Genomic DNA, 18,573 nt, shown 5'->3' with positions numbered 1-18,573 from the left:
TAAAATATAAAGATATATATATTTTATATACATATACATATACATATATATATATATCTTTTAATAACAAATTCAGCAGCGTAGGCCAAATTTTCTCACTACATGTCGACTACAAAATTGCAATTTGCAATTTTAATACAGTGCGAATAAATTAATGGCATAAAGAAATGTGTACCTCATAAACTCGACAATAACCCACAACTACTCATGTAATGTTTATGATAATCGAGCGACCATTAATTTTTTCACGCTGTAAAAATATTTTATAAATTTATAACAATCTTAATAGTATCAGTCTACAAAGTTATACTAGTACTTAAAATAGTTAAATGATACAAGTGTTGTAACAATCAATGATATCATTTTCAAACATTCGCTTAGCGGACACCTTATGCATACGTGTCAATTTGTATCGTGCTTATACACATGTACATAATACACGTATAGATAGATTCACATCATAGTTCAATCCATAACTCAATAATTCTCTTTTTTACTCATGCGACATTCACTCTTTAAAATAACAATAATATTATTTATTGTCTACCTGACATTGCATTTTGTATGTATCTCTATAACAAATTACGCTGTGTTTAAGAGCACGAGAATTTAAAAAATTCAGCAGTGTACCAATGATGAGGATACTACGATATCAATCGAATAGCGTGTGTTATAATAATTTTCTTGCTATAGAATTCAGCACAGAAATCTGAGAGACACATTCTACAGCATATTAAACAATAATAAACAAAACTATGAAAGTTGGCGTATTTTTGTCCAACATTAAATGACATCTACAGTTGCTAACAATTAATAGAAGTTCAGCAGATAACATTTTAATATACAACAAATTTATAAAGCACCCGTTATTTACAAATTGCTGTGTAACAAATGGCACTGTGTAAAAATTGTCGCGGGTACATTTAGTTACCTTTCAACTACCTATAAACATAATTAAAATTTAATATTTATAAAATGTTAAAGACCTCCTTATATGTAAGAAAGTCTTGACTAATTTTAACCAATAATCTCTTGCAACAAAAATCTATCAGTTATTGTTGGAGAATATCGGTAAAATGATAATTCTTCTACGTTGGGTATTCGCTTGAATCAAGAACTGCAATTACAAGATATTCATACTAAATTTAATTTTGTGCGCTCTCTTCAATATTCATCAATTTTAAATTCAATATGAAACCAACTGATTTGATCTTCGTGTCATTCGTTCACATTGTTATTGAAGCCACTTTTGAACATAAGATGATTTAATATCTTAAAGTGACTTGGTGATATTGTGAAAAAGCCGCTTTCCCCACCAAGACTCCAAATCGAATGGTTTGAAGTCTGAAATTGTACGATCAAAATTTTCAATTAATTCATGACTTGAACTATTTAACAATTTTCAGAAGTAATTTACACATACACGAAACTTTAATTTCTCACAACGTGCTTTGAGATATCTAATACGAAATCATGTACCAAAACTTTTGTAATATTGAACCTAGATTCAGTGCACGTCCTTCTAAAACAACTATTTACGTAAAGCCGAGATTAAATAAAAAATGTGAAATCATCCTTACCCTGTAAGACTACGTTAGGTTCTCCATCGTTGTAATATACTATCGCCCCAGGGCCTGTAATGAAATTGTGGCCAACGATCAATCTTTTGTTGCTTTACTTGCTCTATAATGACTAAATCACCTAATTTCTATTTGTTTTAATCAATTCAATGCAGGGAAAAAGTGGCTTGATACCAAGCAAATATTACCTCAGACAGCGTTTAGTTATTATTTCGGATTTGCAAATTGTATCTATTAGTTGAATTAAAATATTGTATGGAGATAGATATAAAAAAAAAAAAAAAAACAGCAATCGGAATTCAAATAAAATATAAGTGAGTAGCATTCGTCAGACATACAGAGTAATTAATGGCGAACATCAATTATAGGTAGGTTGATTTCTTGCTAAATAAAAAAAAAAAAAATAAAAAAAAAAAAATTCTTTTTCAAAAAGTTGAGAGCACGAGTAGTTTTCAAGCTGCCGTTCACTAATCGTAGAGGAGTTTTAGAACCTTTACCCACATACGTGCTTGCTGATAGGTTCACGGGGCTAACAAAGTTCTAAAAGATGCCTTCCATTGGTGAAAGGCAATAACTTTGAAAGCTTATATCGTGAGATTTGATTGTGCCTTGAAATTTTAGAAACGAAACTTTTTTTATATTCTATTGCAAAAAATCGACTTATCCAAGAATTGACAGTCGACGTTGATGATCAGGTATGTGACTGCAAGCAATCTATCAATGAGAATAAAAATCAAAATTATGGCCAGTGATTTTCGATTACTTACTGCATGGCTCAGGACATTCAGAACCATCTGAGGACTCGCTATTCTGTGTGCTAACTTGGCTCCACGCTGAAATGAGATTAAATGATATAGTTAGATCAGCTATAGATTGAATAACTTTAATTTGAATGATTCCAAGCAATATGAACACTTATTTAAAAAAATTATATTAAAAGACATATATGGATTAATAAATGTAATAATTCCTAACATACTGTAAGTATGTTTTCTCCTAAATGTTCGTGACGTTGTTTCAGAACAAGTATAAATATAGTTCTATTTGTCTCTTGGGCTCTGAAGCTGCAAATTGAAATTTTTCAAAATTCATAGTTGAACTGCAATGCTCGAAAATACCGCAACTGTTATAATTACATATAACATTCACAAGAAAATTGAGTTCGATCATTGATTTTTTGTGATTTACTCGTTGTATGTGATGATGTATTATTTTCACAAAGATATACCACCATATTTACTTATGAAAAAAAAAGAATTAGCTAAAAATGATATATTTCGTGATATATGAGCTGCCGAGAAAAAAAAAAAATAAAAATTCATACCAAGTACTATCATAAATAAGTACTACAGACACTGTTTTTTTTTTTTTCATATTAAATTCCCAAAATTAACAAGATTATTCTGAGAACAGTTTTTCGCTAATATTATCACAGAAGTCAAAGCAGTATAGATAAGTACATTTCATATTCAGTACATGGAACAACAGACAACCATGCAGAGTGTAAGGTTACAGACCCCCCAGGCTGAAAACATAAGTGCCATGTGTAACACATATTCGAACTCGGTTGCAATGATGAATAGCTTTTTTTTAGAATTAGCCTCTCTATGGGAGTTATGAAGCTATCGAGACCAAGTTTTACATTATGCAATCAAATTGTTTAAGAAACACATTAAATTAATAAGCAGTTTGCACGGCACGCAATCTTGCAGAAATATTTCTCCAATATTTCTATACTGCAATATACTGCAATGGCGGTCACAACGTTGCAGAAATATCGCAATACAATCAGTGTACTTGAAATTATGCATAAATAATCCAGTAGTATTATCATTACATCATTTTACTGTGTGTTGAATTGAGGATTCAAAACACCTTTCCTAGATACTGGTACACCAAACGCTACGTTGGAAAATACTATTATCATTATAATCATTTCTTTACTTACGTCTTACATTTAACTGAAAATGATTCAAGTATTTAGTACATTAGATAGGTAGCCTTTGTTTCATCCGATCTGCCTGGAACAATGGCTACTGAAGCAATGGATGAACAAAACAAATGAGATTTTATTCACAGGGCGGATACACAGCCCTTTCAAAAAGTAACGTACTGATACTTGAGACATATTTCATTAAATCATTACAGGAACATAGCAAGTATATTTAAAAGAACGGACATCAAAATGTTGCTCTGCGATGTCTAGAGCATTGTAGAAAAATCGAGCAGTATATCTAAAATATTACGATGTTGCCATGTTAGGTCTTTTAGTTTTCCCGCAACATTACGTGCTGTGTAGAAAGTAAAATGACGTTAACCATTTCTGTCCATCAATTACAAATGTAAAAAAAAAAAAACTGAAGATTAAGAATAATGTTTAAAATCATTAATTACATTCGTAAACAAATTTAATAAGTTCCTCGTGCTGTGGAGTAATTGCCTCTTGATTCTGAAGGTGCCTTTGAGAACTGAATTTTGATTTCCCATTGATGTGGAAGACAGGCTTTGGTACATGACTAAAAGAAAAAAATAACAGAGAAATTAGTGCTTGTTGGTAAAGGTTGCAGCATTTAAACCGATTTAATACATTCAATGATACAGAAAAATTAAAATATGGAATAAACGATAAATCATATCAAACTAAACTTGCGAAATATGCTAAGCAGTTGGAGTAATGTATTTATATATTCTCAATATATTCTCAATGTTAAAAAAAATACTTTGGAGCTGACTAAGGTTCGAAGTACATTTTATAATTTTTTCTAGTGTCATAACCATTGCAATTGCCCCATTATCTTTCACGAATAGCTGTTTTTCAATAATTCATAACAAAATGCGCTGATTTTAACCTTTAACATCATCTAGTATTCTTTTTTGTGATCAATACCATAATTATTATTGTTATTCATTCATAAACCCTGATTTTATAAATTTGCCAAGACTCGTTGTTCACCTAGGAAATGACTTGTAAAGTCCGTGTCATCGTGTTTTAATTAATTTGAATGAGCTAAAATCATCTTGTGATATTTTTCAATGAATTTCAAGTTGCCAAACGAATTTTAATGGTTAATACATTATGAATGGTGTGTGGCGTGTAAGGAACGGTATAAATACTCTACAGTTGCTATGGGAGATGGCTTGCAACTATTATCATTGCGTAATATTGCGTGGAACAAATAGGTGTAAGTGATTGTTGCGTCAATGGGGATTTAATAATCATCACTAAATTGACTCGTTACGTTATACCGATTGCCCAACAATAACTTTCGATCGAATTATATATTAATATACTCACTTAGTTACATCGTGATTTTCATCGGGATCTGATTTTCTCGTAAGATCACGCAGCGTTTCTAGCCTCTCTAAGTTTTGACTAATTCCTGAAAGAATTAACTTGACATGTAAATTAATTTGTTTCTTTAATACTAACTGTCTATCCCGAGTCTTTAAAATCATTTTCTACCTCTTCGCGTCTTTGCTACGATTTTACTAGGCCCCTTCGAGACAGTGTACATGATTTTTTACGAAGAAAACTTACTCAATGCTTGGTGGTATGAAACTGAAAACACGAGACCATCTAGCAGAAGCCCGAACCGGGCTAAAAAGGCTAAAACCAGAAAGTATAATTAGAGGGGAGACCGAACTCCACAGTACAGAAATGGTTCGCATTTCGGAGACCAAGAGAGTAGTACCAGAACAGCCACTAGTAGTGCTAGTGTTCTTCGATGACTAGTCTGGATGATTTCCGTAGATATGATACAGGTAGAGTGGGCAAGATGCAGACTAACCTAATTGTTGGTGGAAAGGTTCTGCGGATAGAGAGAGGGAGGAAGTCAAGGAAATTTCATAAATTACTGTAGAATTTAGCTATTAAATAACTGGGCCCAGGGGCATGAATTTTCGTTTAAAGCTGCCTTCTGATCTGTTTAGGTGGCGCTTATCACAGAGCGAATCAGAAGCAGTCTTTGGGGAGCGTTTCTGTAAGTTCGTCCGTAATGATAAGAGATAAACGCTTAAGACAGCTTCTTGATCGGTTAAAACAATGTTTTTCGCTTTTCCAAGTGAAGTTCAAGATACGGAATAGTGCTCTGTCTATTAGGTGGAAATGTCTTGGGCTTGAATTCTCAGTTCCTGCGGCCTTTTACCTGCGGATTTACCCTTGATTTTCCACACATTAGTGGCCTTGAATCTATTCGAATCTATACATATCGTCAGATGACCTGGCCACTGATATATAACTGCATGAAGTTGTGGCTCTATGAGTGAGTTGCCGTACGCTTGGTCGCTCAGTCAACTGCCAAGCATAGGCGATCCTCGTAGGGATACCTCTATCCAGTGTACTTATGTATCAGTAGACCGTAAGTCTATGCAGTAGACCTGGCCGGCATTGCAAAACACAAATTAAATATTTACTAGCTATTCCTTTGAACATAATTTATCATTCCGTTTTCTCATTCCATGCCATAAGCAACGCCATAAGGCTGGTACACTTTAGTAAAAAAAATATGGTTACTCAGTGCCAGATCGTTACAAAGATTGCTAGTTGAGGAGAAAAATGTTAATTTTCAAATTTCTGAGGTCACAATGTTCAGAAAAATTTAAAGTATCTGTGTTATGTCCTCTTTTATAAACGCCAACTTACACTTCGAAATATGCTTCAAACTAAATTTTTAATTAATTCAGGTTATAAGTCCATGCTTGGAATACTGTACATAACATTACACTTCCTGTGACCTGTATTTATTGATACTAAGATATTATTTTATTGAAGTTCCCATATTTTCGATACATTGTTCACTACTTCCTCAGGGTTGTTCTTGTGAAACATAAAGAAACCCTGAATTTGTGCTGGACTCACGTTACGTTTATGAGCTATAACACTATTGGCAAACTCTTGAGCCAATGTATGTGTACATTTCTCGGAGAATTTGTAAAACCTCAGAAACATTTGTTCCACTTGATAGGCGCTGCACCAACCTATGTACTCTTTGAGATCAACTCTACCAGGTCTCACAAGGGCTGGATCTAATCTCTCGAGATAATTAGTGGTCATGAAGACTATCCTTGCTTCTGTAGAAGCAACGCCGTCCAGACAATTCAATAAACCGCTAAATGTCACTCGATTAAGCCCGTCATAAGCTGCCCTGATTTCTTTTGATTCTTCTCGACTAATAAAAGCAGCATCTACATCCTCTAGAAGAATAATGGTTTGCTGAGGAGCAACGGCTAGCAAATGATTTAATCTGTCATCAGACAGACCTCTTTCTGATAAATTCAGCACACAGATGCCATGTTCCAGTTCACCAGCCAATGCAGTTATGTACGAAGATTTGCCACAGCCTGGCGGTCCATAAAGCAAATACCCTCTTCGGTAAGGAATCCCTCTTTCACTATACCATCCATGATTGTCTATAAATTCTTTGCAGTCGTTTAATATTCTCTCTCCAATTCCGGCATCCAATACCACGGAATTTAGGGGTCGTCTTTTCCTTGCATGTCCAAAGGGCCTCCATTCACTTCCCATTGCCGTGTACATTATTGTCTTTCCTTCGTGCTCCTTTAATGCCATTTGTCTAGCTTCCTCAAGGATATTAAAATATATGCTCTTGTCTCTCCCAAATGCTGTAAGTTGAACAGTTTCCCAAGGGATACCCATGTGCAAATCCAACGTTTGCTGTTCCCTCGTTCTCTCTACTTTTATCCAGTTACCGTTGTAACTGAAAAAGTGAGTACCGATACTTGGTATGAATTCATACTTGGTCTTGACATACCCAGTATCTTTTTCTTCAAAACTTGTCTCTACAGATAGATGCTGTGTTTTCCTAGCACCCTTATGAGTTAACCAGTGTAGAAGCCACTGGTAACTTTTATCGCGACAAGGTACCTCTAATGTGATCATATAATGCCGCCTGAAAAGGATCATTCCAACTTGCATTCCTTTTCTAAGCATAGCCGCACCAGCACCAAGTCCAAAAAGCCCGAAACCAGCTCCAAAATATGGATTGTCCGACAAAGTTTGAACATATTCAACAATCGTCATGTTCAAAGTTTAATAGTATATACAATGATATATACAATCCGTAATGAAAGCGTTTTCCCTAACGTACCTTTAACTTAGTTATTAAATATATTTACGTAAGACGCGAAATATTACGTCTTTTGTTTTGACTGCTTTATCCAGACTTTATCATTTTGTACACGAGTTAAAATAACTTGCAGGTTAAGATTTGAGTCTGGTGTAGCAGAATTGGGCAGAATGAACTAGACGCACGTGTGACGACCAGCGATAAGTACGATTCTGGTGGCCAATCAGAAATGCCTTATGTACGGAAGCCTAGTGAGGCATTTGTTACCGACAGTTGGGTATAGTATAGTAGATGTCCCCACGAGGCTTCGGTACGTTCTTCTAACGTCCATATTCTTTGATCAGACTTGTTTTTTATATTTTCTGAAATATGGAATAGATCAGAAATCTCCTTTTTGTCGTAAATGAAAACACAGAAGTTAAGTATTTATATATCTTTATATGCAATTCTCACTGACTACGTCTCCGTCGCCATTTGCGGTGTTCCCATTTTAAATCCGGTACTTATAATCAGGGATCTATAGTCGCATTTAACCTTACGATACAGGGACGTAGACATCGCAGGAAAAATACTGATTGTTGAATTGGTATTTTCCTAACTTGTCACCCGGGAAGTATTAAATGAATCGGAAAAGTCACTTGTTAGGTGAAAATGGAAACGAAGAGGTTTACCGGATTCTACAATGTTCAAGACTCAAGTCAGCTAATACGTGACTTGATTTGCGGGGTCTTCCCCAAAATCGTCTCGAATCGAAAACCTGATTATGTGGGAATATTTCTTACATTCACTTTCACGAGTACACTGCTTCCGTTGACTAAAAAATATCTTATGTCGCTTACAATTAGTGCTGTAATTGCGTTTTTCGCGTAGGGGATTTTCATTGGCCGCTCGCGGCGCGGGAAAGCTTTTTTCGCTCTAGGGTTTAAAAGACTCCAAAATTTATATTTCAGGTAAAAATACATAATAGGTTTCGTTTATCAAGGCATTCCACTCATTAAATTGCTACTGTATCGATTTTAACCGGAGTGAAGACCGGCCCAATGGGTATATAAAACTTGTACACATCAGGATACTTTTATATAAGTACATATATTGAGGCAATTAGATCTTCACCAAAATTCGCGATACGGAAGTCTGACGATCTCGTTGTGAGTGGGGTTTTCCCAGGATTTCGCTTCTGCTATTGGTTGAATACCGGGAAAACCCCACTTCGGTGTGCACTGAGTGAAGTTACAATCGACGTTGGAATACTGATTTGGTATTCCCCGAATTGAATACGTAGACTTCCCCCTTCCTACTACTGGTATAAAAGGCGCTTTCAAACTCCATCTTAGTGCAGACACGGTGTGGGTGCGATTGTACTGTGTATAAAACCTCTTGACATATATCTAAACGAAGCGCGTCATTGCAGTACTATTGCCCTCAGCGGAGCTTGTGAGGACCGTATGGTCTTAAAAGCTCCGTCTGAGGGGTAAACTGCAATTTCGATGTAACAACGAACTAATAACTTGCTTCGATTGTATCTATATAGTAACAATTTTACACAGCTATTTTAGTCTAGATAAAGTTTAAAATCGTCAGCCTATAATTAGGTTAAAGTGGTAAAATTATCGTACATTAAATATTTTTACATAATGAAGATTTTAAATCTGCAGCTATTAACAATATTAATAAACCGCAGTGTTTGTCTAAAAGTGTACCTTTAATTATAACAAAACTAATTCAATATTTGTAACAAGCATATCGATTTTAAAATCATTCTTCGGCGCAACACTGGATAAAATAGATTGCAACAAGGTCTGCACCCTCATTCACCGCTCCGAAGGTTGTTATTTGGTAAGTCACGTTTTAATGTCGCTAAAATTCACATTACTTGAAGCTTATACTGCATGTATACTATTTTTAAAATGTGTGGAAGAATTAAAAGCCGGCCGCTGTATGGCCGATCTTTTGATTTCAAATTACATTTAAAGTAGGTTGGCACTGTACGGTTTTCACACCGATAAAATATATGTTGTTTACGATTAAAGCTTATTCGTATATTATTTCGGTAACATCTGGAAGAATTAGAAGCCGACTCTGTATCGCTTGAAACTGGTTTTCAGATAGTAACTGCGAGGCTTCAATAGTAAGAAAACCTATATATATATATATATATATATATATATATATAATATTATTTTCATCAACTTTGGTGAGATCAGAAAAGTGTAACTGGTTTCGGTCGAAATTTACTTTTTATAATTTCAACGAAACTTTACGTTCTTGCACCTCTAGAATCCGAAAAACAGGATTTTACAATGAATTGATTTTCATGAAAAGTTGCCATGTACCGATTTGAACTACTAATTCTACCGGAATTGAATTGAGTTTCAACGTTTTACCGACTAACTTATACTTTTTCATCATTTATAATTTTTTCTAAATGACCAATTATGTCTTCCGAGTTTACTTAGTTATTTAAAAAAAATTTTATACAATTTTTTGTTCTTCAGTAAAAAAAAGATGTGCATTTTTTTTCTCTTTGCCTACTGATAAACCTAAACAATTACCTTTTTGACGAAATGCATCGCGCAAAAAATTAATGTTCCGGGTTGTTTTCCGGCCTGAGTGTATGCTGTATTAGGTATAATACTTAAACGATGTGCTTAAAGCTAATTCGTGTGTATAACACCAAAGCAAGTTGGGCACCAAAATTGTAGCATACTCTGGAAGTTTAGAGTTTAGATGTTTGGGTCGAAAACCTACAAATGGCATGATTTATTTTCCGAATTTTCACATCAAGTTTAGAGTATAAAAGGTAATTCTTTTTACAGAACACGAGCATGTTTTACGTGTTTTTTTTTCATGCGTGTTTTTCATTTTTGTGCCGATGTATGATTACGTTTTCTAATCTACAATATCTTAAATTACTGTTATATCGCGAAATTGTATGAAACCTTCTATTTTGAAAGTATTCTAAGAAACATTTTGTTTAGGGTGGATTCCTCGTCAATTCGGCGATTCGCAATTTCTGGATCACCTTCACAAATTTGTTCACTGATTTTTTAAATTGTTTCTCTTGTTCTAAAACACTGATCATTTTGTTTCAGTGTCTGAGAAATAGGCGTTATGTGCTGTAATTTTCATTTTAATTCAGACACGGTTCACCAGCATTTTGAATAAAATGGTAAAAGTGTTTTTGAACCGAAGAAACAATGAAATAAATCAGCGAATAACTGCAATAGCGAAGGTCTGCGAGTTATGAATGGTTCTGTAGAAAATTTTCAAAATGGAAATTATACTATTTCAACGCGAGGAGTATGAATTATAGTGACAAATTCTGCACTGTACCACGTAATATAAGGAAGACTGAAACAAAGTGGGGCAGTTCAAGAATAAAGTGAAAAATAATGCTGTTTTCTTTTTGCACTTTCTTCGGAAGTGCCTCACCTTCCCTTGAGGATCGAAAACGAGAAAAAAAAAATTCAATTTTTATTGCAGCTTTCAAAGTAAAATATTTCCGTCGGTTACAAGTGAACAAGAAGAGGAAAATTTCATTCAAAGAACGATAATCATGTGCTTTTGTCAAGTGTCCTACTTTGTACTTCCCATCTACAATCCAAACTGTGCACGTCGTCTTTACCTCTCGATCTATGCAGTTCTCTTCGCGACTCTATAATTACTCGTCCCCACGCATACATTATACGTTTACGATCAATAAATCACCTAGTGCTATATGATCTACGAAATCCATTTTCACTTTCAACACCTCAATCAATAATCTTCATCCTAGTTGTTTTTAAACGCAAAAGCGAAGTTGAACCCAATCGCACTCTACCCGCTGCCGCTCGGAAATAAACGACCCTCAAGTCGTTACAAACTTCCTCTTTGATATTGAACAATTTTCGTCTAAAACTTTTTAGTTTTCGAGATATTGTAATGGCTCGTTTAAAAGGGAACATCCTGTATAATCGAATTTTCAACTTGTCCCATTGTACTCCTGGTCTATCTCTGATGTGACGATTCGAGTTTGTCATTCTACACCTGTGTAGAAATATCGAATGCAGGTGTCCACAAATTTATTTCTGCCTTTTATAGTACTGACAATACACCTTAGATTTGTATGAATTTCGGATTCTATACATGTTTATTGTACTTGAAGAAAAAAAGTAACTTGGAATATGCTAAAAATTATTTTTGATGAAATGAGAACACTATTTGTAAATGTTATTGCGGTGCAGCCCAACAATCGGAAAAGGATAAAAACGGATTGAGAATTTCAATACGATCTATTCCGATTTCTTTATCCAAACGGATGTTTTGTATTCTTTGAAAAGAATTAATTCCGATAGAAAGAATTGAATCGGATTGATAATTGCCATCCCTTATTCTAAATATACAATTGAAACGAAGAAGCTATTAGAGGTGGCATTGTCGCGAATATGACGGGATAGGAAATAACAGGTAAAATCGAATAGAAACGAATAAACAGATTAAAACGAACAGTGTCTCATTGGAATAACTCATGCTTAATTCGGAAACTTAAAGAAATGATATTCATAATTCTGCTAATCGTTCCGTTTCTATTCTTTTCCGATTGTTGGGAGAGTTGCGGTTTGACTGCATTTTTTAGCTATTCATTTGGACGCGTTTTGAGGATAGTTGTTCGGTTAGGATTAACAAAAGCTCATTTTAAGTTGTCACATTTGGCTGAAGATGATATCAAAGTTGTCAATATTAATAATACTCATTATACTTGCTATGTCTGTTCGAGAATTTTCTTACCATTTTTTATTCATCAATTTCTTTATTAACCCGTTACTCGAATTTATTTTCTGGAATGTCAAAAATGTTGATTTGTTGGAGTGTTAAATACGGGTTGGAGACGTACGCGATTGTCTGGCTCGTTTAGTTCGAATTTTTGTTTTGAATTATCAGAGCAAACTTATGCGGCGGGTGATAAGTTCTATTCTGGAATAACGTAGGTTAGCCGATTTTTTTATAGGTTCATTAGAGTCGGACGAACATATTTTCACCTATGCCCTAAAATGTTAGGTCCGGGTCTGTCCGTAACGATTGTTTAAACTTTTGAGGCCTCACATTTTGTTAAATAACGTCTTTGTTATGGGTCATACACGAAAACTGTTCAAACAAAAGTTGTCCGTCTCATCATTGTCGATAAAACAAGCTGTCGTGAGATCAATTTCCTCTATTTGTTCAGTTGCAAAATGGAAAATGCCGTGGAAAAAAAAATTCAACGTCCAATAGTTTTCGACCGCAGCCTGCGGGCTTGGGTCAGCGATTCGGCTGCTGATTTTTTTCAAGAAAGTAGGTTATAAAAAAAGACGATTCTCCAAATTTGAGCTTAATATAAGAAAATCTGGTGGCTATAGAAATTTTTGAAGTTATTAATAATTCAATTTTTCAGTTATTTTCACGATTTTTTCATGGGAGCTCTATGGAACTTAAAGACTCGAATCAAACGGCATTCCCCTTCTCTGACCTTGTATTTTTGAGAAAAAAATAGTGTTTTACTCCAAAGCAAAATCCAGTTTAATTAGGACCCTTTTCATGAACTACTATTTTAGCAAAATTTCGCATAACTTTGAAACGCTGCCAAGTCAAGAATTTTCCATGTAGACGGCCAATCGACGGCTCAAATTTTTCGTCTAGGTATACTTCATCACTACCTACACGAATTATTATTAATTACCACGTTCCTTTTTATATACGGCCTCGCAAAACCAACTGATTTCTGAAAAATCGCTGTTTTCACATAGCTATAACTTTTTTCTATCAACTCGAAATCGCTTGAAATTTTTAGGGAGTATACTTCATTCCATCCCCAAACAACGCTGAAAATTTCCAGCTAGGAGTCGAAGTTGTTAACGAGCTGTGAATTTTCAAAATGTTCAAGTTTCCCACATAATATTTCGTATTTCATGGCATTATCAACGACTTCTTGAATTGCGCGTGGAAAACTTACACTTGTCGATTATTAACCTAAATTAAAAAAAATGAAGAGCTTTCAAAACTACGTACTGAAGTAATGTTATAAAAATATGGCTTACATCCCTATAATTTGTGTCGCCCTAAGAGAAAAACTCATTGACTGCGAGAATAGGATATTTATAGCAGTATAAAATATTTTTATTTATCATTCGTAAAAAATTTCAAGTCGCCCAAAAATTGTGATTTTCGAGTATAAAATTTTTTTTTTCATTTATGGAAAGTACTAGTAACGAACTGACTCCATGATTTTTTGGCAACCTGTGGGCCAATCACATAAGAAAGGGCAGACGATATACGGATTTTGGCTTGTCGCGGATTGTTGCTCAACTATATAACACAGCCAAAAAAGCCTTGAAGGATAATTTTGAAGACACTTCATATTACCTGTACCATGAGTTTCAAAGCCACACGTTGTTTACTCATGAATTTATAACAAGAAATGTGAATTTTTTTTTCCACGACATTTTGCATTTTGCAACTGAACAAATAGAGGAAATTGATCTCACGACAGCTTGTTTTATCGACAATGATGAGACGGACAACTTTTGTTTGAACAGTTTTCGTGTATGACCCATAACGAAGACGTTATTTAACAAAATGTGGGGCCTCAAAAGTTTAAACAATCGTTACGGACAGACCCGACCTAACATTTTGGGGCATAGGTGAAAATATGTTCGTTCGTCTCTAATGAACCTATAAAAAAATCGGCTAACCTACGTTATTCCAGAATAGAAGTCAGTCAATTTCATAGCTTATTCGTGTGGACTATTAGTATACAACCTAATAGTCTATTTGGATCTCCCTTTGCTCATCGGAGATAAGAATTGCATAAAATGCCTTCTCCCCCCCCCCCCCCCCCCCCCCACCCCCCCCCCCCCTCTCTGCCTCCACTACTCTTCCAGCCGGACCGTACGGCCGGTCAAGTACTCGAATTCCACCGCGTGAGCTCGTTGTCGGCTAGTATGTGTTTGGCCGCAAGGTTGATGTGATTTCGCTTCTGTGATATTTTCACATTAGTGCACGTCAGTGGATATCTCAGGCTGTACAGTCAGAGATGGTACAGTAGTCAAATTGGTATTCGACGCGGTCGATAAAAACGGTCTACAGCATCCTCTTGAGTGCAATATCCACTGTCTTTAATTATCGCTGCTGATTATTTATTGCCCGATAAGTATCGAGTCATTATATAAGAGTGCTAGAAGAATACTAACGTTTCATTTTGAAACGAATTTACTGAGAACCCTATACAGTAAGTAATATTTAAAGGTGAGTGGGTGATGTTTGTCAATCTACCTATATGCATGTATATATCTATCAATCTACCTATAGGTATGTATGCATCTGTGCAGTATTATATCTAACCCTACACTCACGACTTTAGGTTTGCGTAAAAAGAATGGAATACGATAAATCTGATTTTATTTACATTTAGTTAATGAAAAACCGTGTAGTTCAAAGTTCGCGTGGAGTTTTGTAGTTAAATACGATGTTTCTGTTCATTGCATGAAGAATAAGCAGAATGAGTATATGTTGCTTAATCCTTCATGCCATAAGATACTGAAAATTCTGAATTTGTCAATTAGCGATAATTTTCAAGGATGTATGATTACGCTAGCATTACAAAGTTCAACTTGATAAAGCAGCATATAGCTGGTAATATACTATATTTCGCTAATTTTCCTAGCCATGGCCGCACTAAGAAGGTACACCACTGCTAAGTTTCTGACAATGGGTCAGTTCAGAAAGCAATATTCATCTGCTGCCAAGTTAGTTGATGTAAATGTAAGCGATAAAACAGGTAAGGATAAGAATGGGTAAGGACTCATTATATTATAATGATTGTTGATTTTGCTTTTCCTTTATTATTCAAATGCACTACTATATTAAAGTGATGGTAAATATCCTACGTATGCACATACATCCAATAAAGCTGATTGTTTATCTGATAGCTGAAAGTCTCTGGTTAGTTGTAAATACATAAGAAACACAACAGTCAATTATATAATTATAATATATTGACAACTGTTCAGTCACCTTGACTCCATGATACTGCAATGAAAAGTATGAAACTAAAGCCAGTGGTTTCGTTTGCTGACCTAATGAAACTTCTGGCAATTAGAACAATGCTATGCAATTTTATATCTGTAATCCTGTATAATTATTATTTTCCCATGATATTTGACAAAATTTTTAATCATGGACTTAACTGCCATATTTCAATCAATGTGAATACATTCGGCCGATAGCTTCAACTTTTATTTGTAACGTCTTTTACGAAATTTTATTGTTGGCAGATCATTGCATCAGAAACCTGATACAAAATTTCTCTTCATTAAAATTTTTCATCATAATGAAAAAGATACTGCAGAAGACTTGTATAACTATATTTTGGACAAATTGTTTTAGAATATCAGTCGTTATAATTCCACAAGACGTCTGAAAAATTTAGAACTTTATAGTCAACCTATTCTTTCTATTGTCAACATCAGAGAATCAGGATCGTTGTTGTAAATTTGGCATCTTTGAATTGTATGCTATCCAGCTACTATTTTTAAAATAAGCACTTACCGATTCATAACTTTATGACCCAATTTCCAAGAATCATAATCCCGCGTCGCTCAAATAATTATATTATTTTAAATACACAGGTATCGCTACAGTGTCGATGAATAAACCACCAGTAAACAGTTTAAATCTGGAATTCATCACAGAACTGAATTACAATTTTCAAGAACTGGAGAAAAGCAAATGCCGAGGTATTATATTGACCTCAGCTTTGCCAAAAGTATTTTCAGCTGGATTAGATATCTTGGAAATGTATAAGCCAGACTTAAAACGTGCAGAAAGCTTTTGGCGTGCACTTCAGGACCTTTGGTTGACTTTGTACGGTTTAGCGCTACCTACTGCAGCTGCAGTCAATGTATGTTCAACTTATTCTTGCTGTGGTTGTCATGTTATATATGTGTATCGGGGAAACTTTGTCTCAATTCAACATTCAAATTTAATAAGAAATGCCTCGCAGTGAAATAAACTGTAAATTTCTGAATTCAATCTCGAATTTTACCAAAAATATGAAAAGAACGACTTATTTGTTCATAAAGTGTAAAAGTTCTGATAATGCATTGGTATCAACCTTTTGCAATGAATACTATAAAAATAAATATCTTCTTGAAATCTTTGACAAAGATTCCTCAAAACCAATCATGACATTGTAATACGAATAATCATAACCAGATATTATACTGAAGAAGTATACTGAAGTTGGCAAACACATTAAATAACAGAAGTAGCTTAAAGATAGAAACGTAAGTACAAAATTCGTGTATCATATTCCATTCGAATTCGAATTCCATGCTATGTAAATTTCAGGGTGCTAGTCCTGCGGGTGGCTGTCTCCTCGCAACGTCTTGTGAGTATCGAGTTTTCGTTGAAGGAAAACATACAATAGGACTGAACGAAACACAATTGGGTATAATTGCTCCTAAATGGTTCCAGGATACATTTGTTAATGTAATCGGTCAACGTCAAGGAGAAATATCACTGTTGCGGTAATTAGTATTATTTACCGTTCACAAATAACGATGAATTATTTAATTCAATATTTATACGAGTGGAAGTTTCATTTCGTTTCATTTAGTCGGTGAAGGTCACTGATGCCTATCTTTTCATCAAATTTCATCTAGATTCAAATACCTAGAAAAGTGATGGGCATTATCTACAAGGCCATCTTCATTGGCTTTGCAAATTTATGAATACATAATTCAATATTCCATATTTTCGAAGAGAAATATTCTTCCGTTGGCTTCAGTTCAGATTTAATATTTTGCGATCAATATTGTAGAATTTGAAGGTGTCGCAATTCATAGAAAGTTAAATTGTTTTCTACAAATGTGGAAGTATAGATACTTTAGTATAATATTTTTGCCGGCAAGCTTGAATCTTATGCTATATTTTTTTTCTTGACCAAGTGTGACAAATATTAATGTTCTTAATCGTAATAATAACTACTTGTTTGGATGTTTGAGCTCATTGAAAAATGCGGAAAAGTGAAATAATTTATAAAACCAATAAGGGTGGCTTAATACGTCCTGCCCAAACACGTAATAAGTTTTTTTTCGTACTTTGATGGATAAAATCGCAAAAAAATAAATGAAACCTCCCTCATGTAAGTGTAACAATTGGCATTCATATACAGAGGTTCGCTTTACACACCAGAAGAGGCACTAAAAATTGGCCTGGTCGATGAATTAGCTACAAATAAAGAAGAAGCAATCGCTAAGTGCGAAAAATATATTGCAGCTTATGCTAAAATATCACGTGAGTATTATGTGATAAATGTGATAATCTTTTAACATTATCACAATAGATCAGTGGCATTACATGCTTTGAACATATGTATATATTATGTATGCATTATGAAGATATCATTGCAAAATCAAATACAATGTGAAAACCTTTAAGTCTCGATATTCTGTGTGATAATATTAACTGTATTATTTTAGAATGCAGATATTCTAATACAAATTTCGTTCTGCAGCTGGTGCAAGGTCCGCAACGAAGCATCAGTTAAGGAAGTCAGCACTCTCATGGCTTGAAAAAAATAGAGATTTTGATGTGAAACTATTCATTGGCTTCTTAGAGCAACCACAGGTACAAAAGGGTTTGGATATGTACATCCAGAGCTTAAAAAAGAAGTGAAACCGCTGAAGCTAACAGTAACGATACGTCACGCCATAACAGCGCCCATCTGACAGAGCTGTGATATATGGCGAATACAATAGATTTTTCTACTTTACAATGCAGATAAGAAATAAAAATATTTTGATATGAATTTATTTACCGTGAATTTTTTTGAGTATGTTATATTTGAAATAGGTACTAATAAACAGTAGGAATGGATAAAACGTTTATTG

General features: G+C 34.5%; 3 protein-coding genes across 10 annotated transcripts; 1 reads left to right on the top strand and 2 right to left on the bottom strand.

The window, feature by feature from the left end:
• LOC124303875 (MAPK regulated corepressor interacting protein 2-like) lies at positions 1–5,687 on the bottom strand. Of its 5 annotated transcripts, none has more exons than XM_046761656.1 (6): positions 5,044–5,687; positions 4,876–4,960; positions 3,975–4,096; positions 2,348–2,413; positions 1,581–1,652; positions 1–1,117 (listed from the first exon to the last, which is right to left on the bottom strand). In XM_046761656.1, the coding sequence occupies exons 1-6, from the start codon at positions 5,093–5,095 to the stop codon at positions 1,089–1,091; spliced, it is 426 nt and encodes a 141-aa protein (XP_046617612.1). In that variant the 5' UTR covers positions 5,096–5,687; the 3' UTR covers positions 1–1,088. The 5 variants fall into 5 exon arrangements, with proteins under 5 accessions (XP_046617612.1, XP_046617610.1, XP_046617613.1 ...); XM_046761654.1 differs by having other exon boundaries at positions 1–1,344; positions 5,044–5,682; XM_046761657.1 differs by having other exon boundaries at positions 1,581–1,634; positions 5,044–5,672.
• Positions 5,688–5,999: 312 nt separating this feature from the next.
• On the bottom strand, positions 6,000–7,846 carry LOC124303873 (mitochondrial chaperone BCS1). The gene has a single exon (XM_046761649.1). It carries the CDS (start codon positions 7,618–7,620, stop codon positions 6,343–6,345), a length of 1,278 nt encoding a protein of 425 aa, XP_046617605.1. The 5' UTR covers positions 7,621–7,846; the 3' UTR covers positions 6,000–6,342.
• A 1,158-nt stretch (positions 7,847–9,004) lies between these two features.
• On the top strand, positions 9,005–18,568 carry LOC124303874 (enoyl-CoA delta isomerase 1, mitochondrial-like). Of its 4 annotated transcripts, none has more exons than XM_046761652.1 (6): positions 9,005–9,502; positions 15,345–15,458; positions 16,309–16,580; positions 17,030–17,208; positions 17,856–17,977; positions 18,198–18,568. In XM_046761652.1, the coding sequence occupies exons 2-6, from the start codon at positions 15,347–15,349 to the stop codon at positions 18,356–18,358; spliced, it is 846 nt and encodes a 281-aa protein (XP_046617608.1). In that variant the 5' UTR covers positions 9,005–9,502; positions 15,345–15,346; the 3' UTR covers positions 18,359–18,568. The 4 variants fall into 4 exon arrangements, with proteins under 4 accessions (XP_046617608.1, XP_046617607.1, XP_046617606.1 ...); XM_046761651.1 differs by lacking the exon at positions 9,005–9,502 and adding an exon at positions 14,628–14,909; XM_046761650.1 differs by lacking the exon at positions 9,005–9,502 and adding an exon at positions 14,628–14,926.
• The last annotated feature ends 5 nt before the right edge of the window (positions 18,569–18,573 follow it).

The sequence above is a fragment of the Neodiprion virginianus genome, chromosome 4 (assembly GCF_021901495.1).
Source record: "Neodiprion virginianus isolate iyNeoVirg1 chromosome 4, iyNeoVirg1.1, whole genome shotgun sequence".
NCBI classification, from domain to species: Eukaryota; Metazoa; Arthropoda; class Insecta; order Hymenoptera; family Diprionidae; genus Neodiprion; species Neodiprion virginianus.
This window is presented reverse-complemented; position numbering and strand designations above follow the sequence as displayed.